The sequence below is a fragment of the Schistocerca piceifrons genome, chromosome 7 (assembly GCF_021461385.2).
Source record: "Schistocerca piceifrons isolate TAMUIC-IGC-003096 chromosome 7, iqSchPice1.1, whole genome shotgun sequence".
NCBI lineage: Eukaryota > Metazoa > Arthropoda > Insecta > Orthoptera > Acrididae > Schistocerca > Schistocerca piceifrons.
This window is the reverse complement of record NC_060144.1, coordinates 476,010,812-476,028,198: the sequence shown is the minus strand read 5'-3', so window position 1 is coordinate 476,028,198 and position 17,387 is coordinate 476,010,812. Positions and strand designations below refer to the sequence as shown.

At 47.3% G+C, this 17,387-nt stretch overlaps 1 protein-coding gene across 1 annotated transcript in view; it reads right to left on the bottom strand.

Moving 5' to 3' along the window:
* LOC124709026 (transcription factor SOX-5-like) overlaps positions 1 to 17,387 on the bottom strand; it is a 93,451-nt gene that overhangs the window by 59,055 nt on the left and 17,009 nt on the right. The window contains exon 2 of the mRNA XM_047240673.1: positions 12,142 to 12,364. Coding sequence (XP_047096629.1) covers positions 12,142 to 12,364 — 223 coding nt within the window. The remainder of the gene's footprint in view (positions 1 to 12,141; positions 12,365 to 17,387) is intronic.

The following is a 17,387-nucleotide window of genomic DNA, read 5'->3' as shown; positions in this document are numbered from 1 at the left end:
TGAAATAAGAGAAGGGTAGAGTCGAGAGAGTGAGAGCTAATTATAACACAATATATCTTCTACCGTATACCCCAGAATGTTTGCGGAGTATCAGTGTAGACAGAAATGAAAGATTTAAACTTCGAAGATTTAAGCTGGTAGGTAGGACAGACGTGGAAAGAAAATTGCAGAAAGCCCGCGGTGGAGAACTTAACAGAAAGGTGAAAAATATGTTAAAGCAAACTTGAGTACTGAACTGGCAGTTGGAGGTGCAGTAAAAGGAATTAACTGGCGCCCGACTGCAAAATACGTAGATACGGTTATAGGTTTGGTAGACGTAATATTAAGATTAACATATGAACCGGTATCTGCAGTATGATGAAGTTTGGGAGGGTGGTATATCAAATGAGTCTAAAAACTGCTGACTATATATATATATATATATATATATATATATATATATAAAGAGGAAGTAAAAACCGAATTAGAAGAAACAAAGGCGTAACAGAGTGCACGCCACAGTAGGCTTCGCAACCTGAGAAGGGAAAAGAGAAGCTGCTAAACACTCCGCGGACGCAGAGGTGATATCAGGAGGGTCAGTCGATGTGTTCATGCTGGGAGCGAGCACCGCGCTCGGGACGTCATTCTGCACAGGCGGAGGCGGCTGGCAGTAGGCGGCAGGTTTAGGCTCAGGTCCACCGCAGTGCACGTGCAACACACGTGTTGCTCGCCGCCGTCAAGGCGCGCGCTGTTCCCCGCGCAACGCGTCAATCATCCGGCCGCAGGGGGAGAGCCTGCCAGCTAAAAAGCCCTAAACAAGGGCGCGTCGCCCTGACTAAAATAGTGTTATCACCCCGCATCAGCCCAGCCTTTTGTTAGCCCTTTATTCCCTTGTGATCCGTCGGCAGTGTGCTCTCTGGGCTGGTAACATATGGCATTAAAGGGAAAAGATCCCGATCTGACTGGCTTACTCCCACATGGTTTTTACAGTCGTAATGCAAGCACCGATATGCAAATAAATTCAGAATAAAGTTACGAATCACATTTTATGTGCATTGCAGGTGGACAAATTGTCTGTTTCCTTTTCCTTTTTGTTTTGTATGAAGGAAAGAAGGTTGGGGTTTACAATCATTCCGAAGATGAGGTCACTGAAGCTGAAGATCACACTATGAAAGGAGACGTTGAGAAAGGAAATCGGCCGTATCGTTTGGAATGGAAGCAGCCTGGAATTTGACATAGTCTTTTTAATGGGGAACTATGGAAAATCTAAATTTTGATGGACGAGCAGGAATTTAAACTGCGCTGATACCGAATGTGTGTTTGGTTGACGGAAAAGGAAATCGGCCGTATCTTTTACAGAGGAAACAACCAGGCATATGTCTTAATCGATTTCGGGAAATTATGAGAAAGCTACATTTTGATGGATACTGATTTAAACTGTGCTACTACTGAATTCGAGTCAAATTTCGAAACGACTGTCTCTCCTCGCTCGATAACTTATCTGATACACTGGGATAAACAGTTACAGATGGACTTCTGCATTCTAAAAATCAGTTTGAAGTGAATAGTAAAATATAACTTTTATTTTTGATTTACAGGCTGTATTTAAAAAAAAAAAACACCGACAACGCATAGTATGTTTTACGGAGCGGCAAACTTATCACTTGCCAAGGGAGAATCCATGTACGGAAGTAAGTGATTTGAAAATTTGTGACTAGTTGAAGGCGGTGCATCCTGTTTGCACTGATGTTTAATGGGTTGTATAACTAATTAGGACGGCAAATACAACTAAAAAAACATTGACACCACCGTTCTCAAATCTGTACGCTTTGGAACGCCCAAACCATCTATTTCAGAACAAGGACTCCCTCTTGGAAAAGATATGATCAGTTTTCGTCCCACGTACCATAAATACTAAGTGTTGGTGTTTTTTTATACGCCCTGTATTAAGGTTTCCTTCCAGACCTGTCCAGTGTATGAACGAAAGAAGTATGACTGGAGCTGGGGGATACTCCTAGGCTCCTGCCTGTTTTAATGTTCTTGAAATTTCCGTAGGATAGTAGGCACGCTTGTTGGAGCCTTTGTCGATTCAGACTGTGCAGCTTTCCTTTGAGCTTCTCCCACGAGCCAAAGATACCTGTAACCATACGCACTGCCCTCTTTACTACGCAGTCGATATCCGCTGACATACGACCTGTATACGAAAACTGTTTGCAACTGCTAACTAGATTATTGATTAAGGAATGGAGTCGAGTCTTCTTGCCTATCGCTGGCCACATTTAGCAAAGGGATTATAATGTAGACCTTAATACAGAATGAAGAGCGAAGAACGCATTCAGAAGTTCTCCATAGTGGTTGTTGTGGTTGCGTTGCTGCACTGTACATACCGTTCAAAGGAGGCATAGCAGTGTGACTGACGCACCGAAAGTATAGAGTTTTAACTAAAAAGTTTAATTCATTAAATGCAGAAATTGTTTAACGGCTATATCGGTTTCGGTGGAGTAGGCGCACACGAACTCCGCAATTCAGGAAAAGTCAAGGAAGGCTACGCTAACCAAACCTACCCGAATTCCGCAACTCGTTTTTGAGATAGAAGTGAGCGTGCATATATTTGGACATACAAATCCTCTGCGCTTTGGAGAACGGTTTAGGCGTGCGGGAGTTTCCATTCTCGTTCAAACTCTTTTTTTTTTTTAAATGGCTCGTCATAACATGTACGTTTCTGAGTAGCATGAGAGAAGAGAAACAAATTCTTACAATCGACTAAATTGCTTCACTTATGGTTCCGCTCCAAAAACTGAGAAGAAGACCTAGGAAACAAAAATACTCATCAAAAAATAATAATAAAAATGTACAATGTCAAAATGCCTGAAGTGTATTTCGTACAAGGCTTAAATGCTGTTTTAGCTTAGAGACGTCTCTTTATTATATCCTTTCTTTCAACGGTTTTTCGTCTTTATTTTCTCAGTTAGGATATCTAAAATAATAATTTACCTTTTTTAAAAATTTTGTAATTAAAATGTACTGCTGCTCTTTAGCTTAATATTGACTCTCTCCTATAACGTGGCTTCTTGGCTTGTTTTGGGAAGTGGGTAATAGAAAATTACAGGTCTGCTGCTAGTTACAGAGTTCAGGTATTGGCGGTAAGTAAAGTTTCGAGTAAGTTGCGGACTTTAGGTGTTGAACAGGTAACAATTACCTAATTCGTGTGAACTGAACTGACTAGTCATTATAGCTAGCCCATAAACACTGCTTGGCCAATGTCTGCTCCAGAGCATGGTAGCAGTAAATACACTCCTGGAAATGGAAAAAAGAACACATTGACATCGGTGTGTCAGACCCACCATACTTGCTCCGGACACTGCGAGAGGGCTGTACAAGCAATGATCACACGCACGGCACAGCGGACACACCAGGAACCGCGGTGTTGGCCGTCGAATGGCGCTAGCTGCGCAGCATTTGTGCACCGCCGCCGTCAGTGTCAGCCAGTTTGCCGTGGCATACGGAGCTCCATCGCAGTCTTTAACACTGGTAGCATGCCGCGACAACGTGGACGTGAACCGTATGTGCAGTTGACGGACTTTGAGCGAGGGCGTATAGTGGGCATGCGGGAGGCCGGGTGGACGTACCGCCGAATTGCTCAACACGTGGGGCGTGAGGTCTCCACAGTACATCGATGTTGTCGCCAGTGGTCGGCGGAAGGTGCACGTGCCCGTCGACCTGGGACCGGACCGCAGCGACGCACGGATGCACGCCAAGACCGTAGGATCCTACGCAGTGCCGTAGGGGACCGCACCGCCACTTCCCAGCAAATTAGGGACACTGTTGCTCCTGGGGTATCGGCGAGGACCATTCGCAACCGTCTCCATGAAGCTGGGCTACGGTCCCGCACACCGTTAGGCCGTCTTCCGCTCACGCCCCAACATCGTGCAGCCCGCCTCCAGTGGTGTCGCGACAGGCGTGAATGGAGGGACGAATGGAGACGTGTCGTCTTCAGCGATGAGAGTCGCTTCTGCCTTGGTGCCAATGATGGTCGTATGCATGTTTGGCGCCGTGCAGGTGAGCGCCACAATCAGGACTGCATACGACCGAGGCACACAGGGCCAACACCCGGCATCATGGTGTGGGGAGTGATCTCCTACACTGGCCGTACACCACTGGTGATCGTCGAGGGGACACTGAATAGTGCACGGTACATCCAAACCGTCATCGAACCCATCGTTCTACCATTCCTAGACCGGCAAGGGAACTTGCTGTTCCAACAGGACAATGCACGTCCGCATGTATCCCGTGCCACCCAACGTGCTCTAGAAGGTGTAAGTCAACTACCCTGGCCAGCAAGATCTCCGGATCTGTCCCCCATTGAGCATGTTTGAGACTGGATGAAGCGTCGTCTCACGCGGTCTGCACGTCCAGCACGAACGCTGGTCCAACTGAGGCGCCAGGTGGAAATGGCATGGCAAGCCGTTCCACAGGACTACATCCAGCATCTCTACGATCGTCTCCATGGGAGAATAGCAGCCTGCATTGCTGCGAAAGGTGGATATACACTGTACTAGTGCCGACATTGTGCATGCTCTGTTGCCTGTGTCTATGTGCCTGTGGTTCTGTCAGTGTGATCATGTGATGTATCTGACCCCAGGAATGTGTCAATAAAGTTTCCCCTTCCTGGGACAATGAATTCACGGTGTTCTTATTTCAATTTCCAGGAGTGTATTTCCAATGAGGCTCCTGCTGGAGTATTGGATCGATATTCCCATAAGTATGTGAGCGTAGACGAAAAATTTTTACCCAAGTCGTAGAAAGCTGGTGTGCGTGTCTTTTCCTCGTGTCTTACGTTTAAAAAAAAATTCGTCCGACCGCTGAAGTAAACAATGTAATACAAGATATAGCAGATGTAGCACCGTCACGGGACTGACTGTAGGGAAAGGAGTTTCATTCACTTGGATCCCAATCGTATTGAAAATTTGGTAGATTTCAGCAAGGTTATCAGTGGATAGCACAACGACTTCGCGTCACCGCCCCCAGAATAATTCTTTTAGTGCAATGTCGTAGCACAGGTCTGCGTGGATGCTTCTCAACAGTTCCTTCTTTCTCGAAGTGAGCAGGCGGCCGGAGTCACTTTTGTTCCATGGTTCCGCCCGACTCTTTACCCTGCCTGTGTTTCTACCCTCCCCTCTCTCCCACTTCCTCCCCCAAGCTGACCCTATCTCTCCGAGGCCGCTACCAACGCACGATACGGCCCGCCTCGCCTCTTTATGCAGCCATCTTTTTGATACAATCTTACTTCTGTGTTATTTTTCCTCCCGCTTCCATTAAAAAAGTGGAGTTTCGTTTTCCTTCTTGTTTCGAACAAAAACTTTCCTTTCAGGGACAGCACGCGCCGAGCTGCTCTGCGCTTCTTCCGTCTCTCTCACTCTCCACATCTATTTTCCTCCCTCGGCCTTCTTTTATGTTTCGGTCCTGAATGACAGAGCAATATCACATTACGGTTATTGCTCGCTCGCCTCTCAAAGGTGTTCCGCAGCCTCCGACTCCACGTCTTCTGTCTCTCTTCCGCCCTTTCTTGTGTTCTTTTCCTTTTTTTGTATCTTTTTTCTTCACAGAAAGGGTAGGGGTCCGAGCAAAGAAAGGAACTCATAATGAATCGACAAGATAATGAAGTACATTAACGTCTTGCTGCAACAAAGTGAAGCTTCGGGTGCTCGTTTCGGGGATTTATTCGGCGGCAGCGTGAATGGCGGAGTGGATGGAAGGAAACTGTGGGTTGGCCTCTGCAGCGGAGCGGGCGCAAATAATCGTTTACGCGGCGTGTCCGCTATTATGCATTTGTCCGCGCTTGTTTCGGTCGCTTTGTCTCAAAGGGCGCAGACTTAGGAGCTGGCTATTTCATTCCAAGAAGAAAAAGAAAGTAAATGGTCTGTATAAAAGGAATCCGGAATGTACACTAAATCGTCTCTCTCTAGAAAGCAAGTTGGAGAAATTTATACTGAAGCAGGGGCAGCGACTTCTTTTGTGAATACAATGCGGATTGTGGCAGGTGGAGGGGTCGTGTCGGCGTTTATGGAAATCTGTCGTATCGTTATTTTGCGTGGAAAAAGATTTTTCTTACGTCCCGACATCTTATGTCCTTCCTTTCCCTCCGCAGCAGCCCTTAATTCCCGGCGCAAATGCAATAAAATGAAAGAGCCTCATTAAAACCACAAAGCCTTGCCGAGAATGTACTGCAGCCTCCTGTGCGCCTCCTGTGCGCGCGACTCTCACTTAAGAGTTGTGCATTTCGTGTCATGTGTGCATCGCACATCGCCATTAAACAACACCTCTATGATACGCAACATATATTATTCTAGATGTAAACATAATTAAAAAATACACCATACAAGACACATCCGACATTGTCCATTACATGAACTTATTATTCACTTGCTGAAGACTAATTAATAGAAGCTCTAGCTTTGACAAGGAAGAGCTACCAGTGTCAGTCACATATTGTACAGCTGTATGTTGGTTTTTTTAAGTGCTTGTCTGCAGGGACGCACACCAACTTCACATTCTGCAGACGGACCTTGAGTTCTACAAAAAATACAGAAAAAGTTTTGAGTCACATTCTGGAATCATCCAGACCTGCCCGAACAGCCGAGCGCGTTAGCACGGCGCTCTCGGGATTCGAGGAGGTGCCGTCTTCGGATCGATTTCCCCTCCCCGGCGAATTAGCGACAAGGCCTGGTGTGCAGGCCAGCCTGAATGTGATTTGTTGGTGGTTTCTCACAACTGACTAAGTGAATACCGGGCTGGACCTACTTCACACCTAAGTAACACGATTCACAAACATTTCGAACATGTCCTTACACTTCCACATGGCTAACACTATACGCAAACTGATAGATATACCCTTCTTTCCGTCCGGGGTGCGGGGGATACAGGATCAAGGTGAAAGAAAATAAAAAGATTTTGAAATCACCCACCTCCTTTTCGATTGTACGGTCCTTTCACTTTCCTGTGACACTAATTACTTTTGTAACGCATCTAGTGGGTTGGTAATTTTTGGATCTAGACATATGGAGAGGTACCATGCAGATACGGTTTCTTCTAAATCCATGAGAAAGGACACGGTATTGCCACTCACAAATTGTTCTTCTGCACTAAATGTATGAACGCTTTGTTGCATTCCTGCATCTACAATCCTACCTAGCCAATAATTATTCCTGGAGTCGGTCCTGATGAAGATAATGAGTGACTAATTACGAAAAGTTACGATCAGTGGTGATCGGGAACTCACTCATAAATAAAGGTGGAGCTAAAGTTGTTCAACGAGATGAAATATTAGTTTATTTTGAATTTGGAAAGACGTTACCATTACAACTGTACGTTAACAGAGTACTTGCAACACTGAAAGAGTTGTAATGAGTTGTTACTAGATAGTCGTTTGAAATTAATTTATGATATGTGAAGTGTTTTAATTTAAGGTCAAATATGTGGTGTTGTTATTACTGAGAGGGGGGATCAAGCATAGTGAACGGTAGTGCGCGTAACCAGACCAGTACAATGTCGAAAACATCACTGCAGCGTGGAACGATGTACAATTTGATTCGGCGAGGTAGGGCCTCATGTCTCGTTATCAACGAAGTTACTCGAGACGGAGCACATGATCGAATGCGACAAGGATGGGAAGGAAACTTAAGACGAAGTTTTTCAAAGGGACCATCACAGAATTCGCCGAAATAGTACAGAGTCTCACCATCGTACCACATGGTCACCATCGTACCACATGGCTCGGTTCAGCGATGTGACAGGCGATATCTTTCTCCGGTACGACAACTTTCTACGAATGTAAATTTAATGGTTTAGATAAGCTGCTGCAAGTCCTAGATTTCAAGAAATGTCGCTTATTTTTATATTTATATAAAATTTGTGTGTATGTTGCAGTATCTGCTGATGAGACAAAACATTGTGACCACCTACTTCATAGCGTTTCTTTCCACCTTTTGAACGTAGCACAGAAGCGATCCTGCGTCGCATGGGTTCTACCAGTCCTTGGTAGGTTCCCAGAGGTATGTCACACCAGATATCCGAGCACAGGTCATGCAATTCCCGTAAATTACAGGACGGTGGTTTGTAGATGCAGAGCTCAGGAGAAAATAATGACTAAGACAGCAACGCGAGTTCACCCTGTAGCATGATTGTGACGTGAGTGGTCAGTTGTCTTGATGTAAGACGCGAACCCCAAGAAATCAAGCATGAAGGGAAGCAGGAGTTACGTAACGATGTTCACGTGGTCCCCAGCCGTCATGATGCCTTCAATTATTACCAAAGGTGATTGTTCCCCATAGCGTAGTACTGTCCCCACTGGTATGTATTCATGTTTCGAGCAGCCGTTAACGCGGCTGACGACGTATCAGGACCCGACCCTCGACCTAATGAACAACAAACGGGATTCATCCGACCAGACGACACGTTTTTATTGATTCACTGTCCAGTCTCGATGATCCTGTATCCACTACAATCGTAATCGACGAGGCCGTTGGGTCAACATGGGTCGTCTGTTGTGGAACCCCATGTTCAACAGTACGCAGTGAATGGTGTGCTACGCAACTCTCTTGGCTGCATCAGCACTGAACTCTGTCGTCATACCTGCCACAGATCGCCGCCTTTTCTGCTTTGCAGAGGGACAGCAAGCCTCCGACTTCCAAGTTCTGTGATGAGACGTGGACATCCAACATCTCGTGGTTTCACCGTCCACTTTCCATAGATGCTCACGAAGAACCGACTAGCTTCGCCATTTCCAAGATTCTCGTTCCCAGGTGCCGTGCTGCAACAATCTGCCCTTTGTCGAAGAAGCTTGTCAATGAATTTCTCCATTGACGGCCCATGTCGCCGCTAGAATGATTCCCCATCGTCTCTGTTCAGTTTATATAATTTCTTAAACGCGTCACGTGCCCTCAATACCACTAGGCGGCATTCGGTCTCGCTGTGGTCAGTGTTCTCTTTTTTTTTTGGTCATCAGTCTAAAGCGGTGGTCTCGCGGTTCTAGGCGCTCAGTCCGGAACCGCGCGACTGCTACGGTCGCAGGTTCGAATCCTGCCTCGGGCATGGATGTGTGTGATGTCCTTAGGTTAGTTAGTTTTAAGTAGTTCTAGGGGACTGATGACCACAGATGACAAGTCCCATAGTGCTCAGAGCCATTTGAACCATTTTTCATCAGTCTACTGACTGGTTTGATGCGGCCCGCCACGAATTCCTTTCCTGTGCTAACCTCTTCATCTCAGAGTAGCACTTGCAACCTACGTCCTCAATTATTTGCTTCATACTGTTTTGAATCTGCCCTAGAACGCCTGATGCAATTAGAACCGAATTTGGCACACGAATGACTAAGTAAAAATGGCTCTGAGCACTATGGGACTTAACATCTGAGGTCATCAGTCCCTAGAATTTAGAACTACTTAATCCTAACTAACCTAAGGACATCACACACATCCATGCCCGAGGCAGGAATCGAACCTGCGACCGTATCGGTCACGCAGTTCCAGACTGTAGCGCCTAGAACCGCTCGGCCACTCCGGCCGGCAATGACTAAGTACCAGGTGACAATTAATATTGGGTTAGGAACCTCTAGCAGTCCTTATTTTTCTGTTTAGAGATGGAGAAGTGGTGACATTTAAGCATAACTCTAGAACGCTTGGAGCAATTTCATTCAAATTAGGGACGTGTATGGCTTACTATCCGGGGTAAGACACCTCGGAAGTGTGAAGGAGGTAAGATGTAAAATCATCGGAAAGGGCTGTGCTAGCGTCGAGTCCGTAGATAATTGGAGATAGCAGCGCTGAATTAATGCCTTGGTGTAATACTGTCCGCATCGGCCTGCATTCACATGGTCCAGTCTAGATGATCCTCGTTGGGTCAACATGGGAGCGAGTACAGCGCGTCTGCTGCGGTAATAGCGTCTTACACACCTACGCGCGCTAGCCAATTACGGGCGTGGCTTCTGGGGAACGGCTTGAATCCGCATTCCATGTAAGAAGGAGGGGGGGGGGGGGGAGATACACAACACTCTAAGGAATGAGGGAGGGTCAACAAGAAATGAAGGAGTGTTAAGGGAGGAAAGGACTGACCTGGATGTTTCAACTATACAGGTTTCCTTTTCCTAAGTAATATAAAATCGCTCAAAAGTATTTTGAAGAGATAATAAATTCGTAAAACCAATTTTTTATGACAAAATTTAAATGAAGCACTTTATTGCCAAATCTTTTTATTGTGTACTTTATTTTCTTACATATACTATACAAATCTAATATTCTAATCTCTGCCTCAATAATAAAACACAAATGAACAAATTACAGAGGCTCAAAAGTATTTTGTTAAAACTAAACAGAAAAAAACAGTGATGAAGTCTTGACCCATGATGTTCTTGGCTTGATACTTGGTTGCACAGCATGTATTATTGCAGCACACCAGGACGTCATAGAATCCACGAGTTTGGCTAATCGTCCCTGAGGAATCTTCTTCATTTGTTCCCACAGTTCTTTGTAGAAAGCCTCATTGTTTTTGTTGGAAAACACGTCTATCCAGCTCTCCCCAAAGATGTTCTACGTGGCTTAAATCTGAACTTTAGCTTGGTCATTCAAATACTTTTACTTTGTGTTGCTTCAGAACCATCTTCACATGGCCAGAAGTGTGCTTCGGATCGTTTCATGCTGGAATTGCCAATTACGAGCCATATTTCCTCTTCCGTGAAGTATCATACGTCTGTTAATATTTCATCACGAATTTCGACGAGAGGACCTATGCCAGTTCGTGAGAAAAAAACCGTACACAATGGTACTTTCTGACTGATGACCTCAGTAGTTAAGTCCCATAGTGCTCAGAGCCATTTGAACCATTTGAATGGTACTTTCTCTTCCGCGCTTCGTGGTGAGTACTTGGTTCTTTCTGTTATTGCTCTTGTTTTTCAGCCATCGACCGTACTGTATCCCGCCTGAGGAGAAGAGATTAAAAAAACTTGCTTTCATCACTACATAGAATTTTTACCAATTTTTTTAGCGATCAGTGACGCTTACTTCTTAGCAAACTATAGTATGGCGTTCCTATTTTTCAAGAAGGTCGCCTGCTATTCAGATCTGTAGATGGTAAGCGAAACATGGACCTTCACCCCGTGTTTGACCTATAGATCATCACGTTTTTACCCAGGCTGATTTTTTGAGATCAGCCATACATTAACTTCTTTTTGGGTGGTTTTTCGGGCCGACCACTTAGTTCATTGTTCTTTATCGTCTCCCTTTTTTTCTGAAGCCGGGTCCAGACATTCACAAGCTGTTGAGAGATGCCAAACACCTTCGCGACTAGCTTGGCCTGTCTCAGTGCAGACACTTGTCTGAACTCTGCTAAATATTCTTCAGTTTTACGTACTGCCGTAAGTAAATAAAAATATTAGAATGAGATCTGCATTGCGTAGTTAGGTTTGTTGCAGTCTTACCATTCTATAACATACTTACGAACCCTTTGGAAACACTGTTTACGGCTAAAGTCCATGCTTACCTGCACTCGGCAATAAATAGACGTAACCGTAGCGAGATCAAGCAGTCTTCTGTCTCAGCAAAAAGTTTGTTTTGAATACAGGTATAGATAAACACGCCTACCTACCTACCTACTTGTTCAATTACAAAATAATTTTGCCTGTACATGGAATGTACCGAGACAAGAAGTAACAATGCATAGGTTCGAGAGATAGATGTCGCCGAACAAGGAAAATGTTCTCAGCGGATATTCTCTCCTGATAAAATATCAAATTTCAGTCAGCAGCGAATCTGGGTTCTCTTTCACACTCGGTTTACGCAGTGACCCCGCTGCACATCACTGCCTCCGCCTCCGCGCTACATTATTACATCGGAATCGATAAATTAGTAATCGTAGGTGTGCTGTACGCGGCAGGAGGGATGGAGCCAGACACAAAGGCGAACGGTGACGCTGCCGAATATGAATGGCCTCCAGCGCCAGGCCTTTGAAGAGCGGCGCGCGTTGTACACGCGACTAGGCGGATTTAAGCCGCCCCCAGAGGCCACGCCCGTAATTGGCTAGCGCGCGTAGGTGTGTAAGACGCTATTACCGCAAAACCGGCGCCTCTCAATGGGACGAGGGAACCACAATCAGCTTATGCAGACATCGAACACAATCTCCGGCGTGCATTAATTCCCCCAGCGGCAGCACCACCGCCGCCGCCTCGGCGCGAGGGTTAACAAACAACTCGCGAAAACGCCTCGCCCGCTGCCTGGTTCGCTCCACAGCACTCGCCGCTAGCTGGGGGGCTCGATCTGTCCGGGGAAAGGGGGCAGGGAGGCAGTAGGCGGGGGTATAGCAGCCGTCGCGCCGCCGCTCTTTGTGCCGGCTCGGGCTTCAATTGGAACAGTTGAAAGCGGTTATCTGATTAATTAATCATAGTCCAATCAGCGGGCCGCGTCTCTAAAACACATCAAAGTAAAAATGAAAGGGATTTGCTGTTTTCATTCTTCGCGACACAGATATATACGCGCGGTGGGGCCGGGCCTCTCCAGTGTAGCAGAGGTTAGATTTTCGAAATAATGTGTTGCTGGCTAAACACAGGCAGGACACCGGAGGAGGGAGGACACAGAGACAGAGGAAGCGAAGGGGTAGATTGGGGGTTGGGAGGAGGGATGAGAGAGAAAAGGAACAAAATAAACCGCGCGCATGCACCACACACACACACACACACACACGAGGCAGAAAATTCGCCGAGCGGCGAGCGGACGCGCCCGCGGTGTAATGGACACAGACAATCCTCCATTATTTTAAGTTACAAAGGAAGCCAGATAACAAAAAATCGGCCATTTCTATGGCATCAATGGCACACTTTCAATACGGGAGCCCCCGGCGAGGCACAAAAGGGACCCGCCGCCGCCAAAGCACGGTCCGAACGCCGCGCAGCGACAAAACACAGAAGCGGGCGCCGCAGCCGGAACACACTGGCGCCGGGATAATAAAAAAAAATACGTGGTGGTAGGATGGGTGGAGAGCCGGGCAGCGGGCAGATAGCGGGAAATCCGCGGATAACAAGCCGGCCCAAAGGTTGCGCGCGTTTCGTTAATGACATGTGCCCGCCTGCATTGTCCTCGTGGACCCGCGTGTCCTCTGTGCAGCGCGCTAGTGGCGCAGGCCGAGTTATCCGTAGGCTGCTAGCTCAAAATCGCTACTCTTCACTAAGTCTCACAGCTTTGTCTCGTCGACACTGGAGAGTGAAGTACGTTAGTCATTGAGCTTCTGCCTCAGGTAAAGCGGTCGCTGTTTCCTCTCAGGCGAGAACTAGTACGTCATTTCGTATCAACTCGAAAAATTCCATAAATACTCCCGGAGTCATCTAGACTTTTCGTGCTGTAATTTAGGTGGTATTCTTCCAGAGAGTAGAATGTTTTGAAATTTTTATCTTCGTCACGCTCTACAAGAGTTTCACTTTCCAATATACACTAATAACAAACCTTGTGACTACTGCCCAACGTCAGTTGGATGTTGCTTGGTTGCTTTATGGGCACATAACACGGCAAGGAAAGAATATAAGCCAGACAGAGAGGAATAGGGAACCATTCTAGCCTCTATACGGCTGCAAATGGGTAAATACAGTGACATAAGCGATTTTAACAGGGGACAGACCTTACAGCCCGGCACCTGGAAACGAGCATCTTTGAAAAACGAGCATCTTTGAAAAACGAAGCTGATCAGCTGTTTACGTGCTGATGCTGACGCTGATACTGACAGGCTTATTCCTAGGCCTGATGCAATGCAGCTAACGCATTTCAGTGCTGTTCCTGCAAATCCTTTCGGTGTGGCGGCTTGTGGCCTCACTTGGTGAATTGGCCTCTGATGATCTGTAAAGATGAATCTCCTATTTTGGTAGGTGGAGATAGCGAGTTTTTGGGACCGTGCTTCGTTTCCACGTTGGCACACGTCAATTGTGGGTGTTGCAGTGATGGGAGTTTAGGACTGCCCATGCTGGTCTGGTTGTCTGGCTTCGTATCTGAGCGTCCTGAATACCTAGGATGCGTACTGGCACCATTCTACCTCTATTGGCTGGGAAGACATGTTGGCTGAATTATGTGGGGGGTCGCTGCCTGTGAAGCAGCTCTTTGAGCAACCTAATGGCGTAGAGGCACCACCTCGTTTTCGTTTCGGAGTTCGCCTCGTCCATTGTCACGTAGACTGGAGCCGAACTCTGTAGCTATGCCTGTCCCTAGGGAGAGGCAGCGCGGGCGTTGAGCTGTGGCGTCATAGCGCGAACGCCGATGAGTGCGTCCTGCGACGACGCTGCTGTTGTCTGGGATCGGACGGTGCTCGGAGCAGCCTGCGCAGGCTCTGCCGGCTTGTGCGGGCTGGTAGCGCTTAGGGTGGTCTGCATACTCGTCACGATCGTTCCTACTGCTTGCCACGGCCACTCAGCCTGTGTGGCCACCTCGTCAAGTGGTGGCTTGGTGCGCCTTTCTTCTGCAGAATGGCAGCAGCGCTTCTTGCAGCTGGGGACATGTTGCGCGGTCGTACCGCGCGTGTCAGCGTCTACTTTGGCTGTGGTGGTGGCTGACAAGCTGGTAGCGAGCGCGGACCCATGCCTTTGTCTGCTAACTGCACAGAGGATCATGTGACCTGGGCTCTTCTTTCTTCTACATGGCCTTCTCTCTTTTACCGGATACCAGTTTAGTATGTACCTGCAGCCCCGGCAGCGGGTTACACGCTCTTCCCCCGCAGTTTGCGCACTTTGTTGTGGCATGACACGGTTTCCGGCAGGTGCGCGTGTCATGTGACAGTGCTTTGCTACATGCCTCATTTTCTGGCAGTGAAAGCACTGCTCGTTCCATGTCACCTCGCAAAGAAGGAGCCTCTTGACGATGAAGATTTCGTCGTTGTTGTTGTGTCGGGTGGGGTCCACGAGCGGGAAGACAGGAGGTCTGTCCTGTTTGAGAGCTGGTGTATTTCCATGATGCTATGATAGTATCTGCGCTTTAGCGCCCTGGTCACTTCGTTTGGCGTGACGAGCCATGGCAAGCCACGGATTTTGGCCTTGACGCTTTCCTTCCACCTATGTTCAAGGGCAGAACGATCTTCCATAACGAAGTCACAGAGCATCCCTCTGGCTGTGTCGTAGTCTGCGGTGTTCGTGAGGGATAATAGCAGGCTGTCGTTACCATTTTGTTGTAGCAGCTAACTCTCCTTGTGTGGCCACTGCGAGGTCTGCTTGTAGCTCTGTCCTCGCCCTTCCTCCTGTGTGTAGCATAATGGGAGACGTGGAACTTGTATTCTTCTGGTTCAGGCAGTGTGCTGGATCAGGCGGTATCCGCTGTAGGCGGCAGCTTGTCACTTCTCACGACTTCCATTTCAGTAGCAGACGTGTTGGAGACGTTTGTGGCCCCTTTTACTTCTGCTGGTTGCATCGAATCGCTGGCTTGTCTCTTCCGAGGGTGTTGTCTGCTTCTTCTCCGGCATGGCGGACCACAAAGTATACCACAATTGGCTTCTCGTGAGGCCGCGCTTGCGGGAGGAGTTTTACTGTGCTGCACGTAGATGTTGCTCCGATGGCAGTGATCAGCAGAATGCGATTCAGTGCCTCTGTTCGCGTGCTATCGTGGTATTTTCCTGAGCACCTATGGTAAGTGTTCGAAGTGCGATGAAACCACCTGTAGGCGTCGAGGTATCGGACGTCTATGTCTTATCACAGAATGTGAAGGCCAGAGGCTTGGTCCGCAGCTCGTGGTCGTGCGGTAGCGTTTTCGCTTCCCACGCCCGGGTTCCCGGGTTCGATTCCCGGCGGGGTCAGGGATTTTCTCTGCCTCGTGACGACTGGGTGTTGTGTGCTGTCCTTAGGTTAGTTAGGTTTAAGTAGTTCTAAGTTCTAGGGGACTGATGACCATAGATGTTAAGTCCCATAGTGCTCAGAGCCATTTGAACCATTTTTTCAGAGGCTTGCCTGCTCTGTAAATCAGGATAGGCAGCGATCTATAGCAGATCTGACGACGGAGTACAATGCTGGTGCAGACACCAGTGTTCCACAGCTGTTCAGTGGGAATTATTGAACATGGGACTCTGCACCAGATGACATTTAAATGTTCCCCAACGATATCATCAGTTGCTATTGCAGTGAGCGTGGGATCATCCAGACTGGATCGCGGAGCAGTGGAAACAATTCGTCTGGTCGGATGAATAACGTATCTTGTTGCAATAAGCCGCTGGCTTACCGCACTCCCCTGGCCACTGAATTCCCTGGATTTAAACCGAGTCGAGAATCTGTGGGACCACCTCGACCGGGGTGTACGCGCCGTGGATCCTCAACCAGTAACCTAGCGCAGCTGGCCTCAACACTGGAGTCGGCGTGGCTCCACATCCCTGTCGATACTTCCCAGAAACTCACTGACTCTTCCCACACGTCTCGCAGTGATCTGCGCTGCACGAGGTGGCTATTCAGGCTTTTGACAGATGGTCACATTAATGTGACTGGATAGTACGAGTGTTGCCCAGAAAGTAAGTTCCGATCGGTCGCGAAATGGAAACCACTGGGAAAATCCGGTAAAGCTTTGCACAGATGTGTTGGGCAGAGTCTCTAGTATGCCCGTCGATCGTGTCGCGTCGCCCTTTGAGTGAACAGTGAGCACGTAAAGATGCGTAGGGAATAGCGTCTGCCGCCAACTATGAGCGCCTGGTTAGAGATTTCGCCTGTGTCATGCAGCCCACATAACACAACTGTAGAGCAGTTCCCTCTTCATGCCAATTCTCGGCCGCACACAATAGGGGCAATGAAGACGCTCTTGCAGCGTTTCCGATGAGAAGTGTTTGATCACTCACAATACAGTCCGTAATTGGCTCTGCTAGAGTCTCATCTCTGCTCACAAGAACCACTGACTATGAAGACAACATTTTTCCACAGACAACGAGCTGCAGACCAGTGCAGATAACTGGCCGAAAGCACAGGTGGCTGCTTTCTATGACGAGGATATTGGAAAGTTGATACAACACTACGACAAAACTCGAAGTTGGAGCGGCGACTTTGTAGAGAAGTAGGTGGAAGGTGTACCTAACTGTTGCAGATAAAACGTTTCCGGTTTTCACAGTGGTTTCCATTTTACGACCAATCGGAACTTACTTTCTGGACAACCCTCGTATATATACAATGCTAAATCTTTATGTTGGGGACTGTTACTTCGTATATTGAATGTCAAATCGACACATTAGCAAGAGTTGCCTCTTATGATACATTTATCACAAAAAGGTACGCAGTTGTATATAGGTAAGAACTGCTTTGTTAGTGATATAGATCATAGCATCCACATTTGAATAAAAAGATGAAGCTGATCCGATGTTTGAATAATTAATAATAGTAAAGGACACGTTCGGTCTCTGTCTTGTGACTGAAATGTATATAA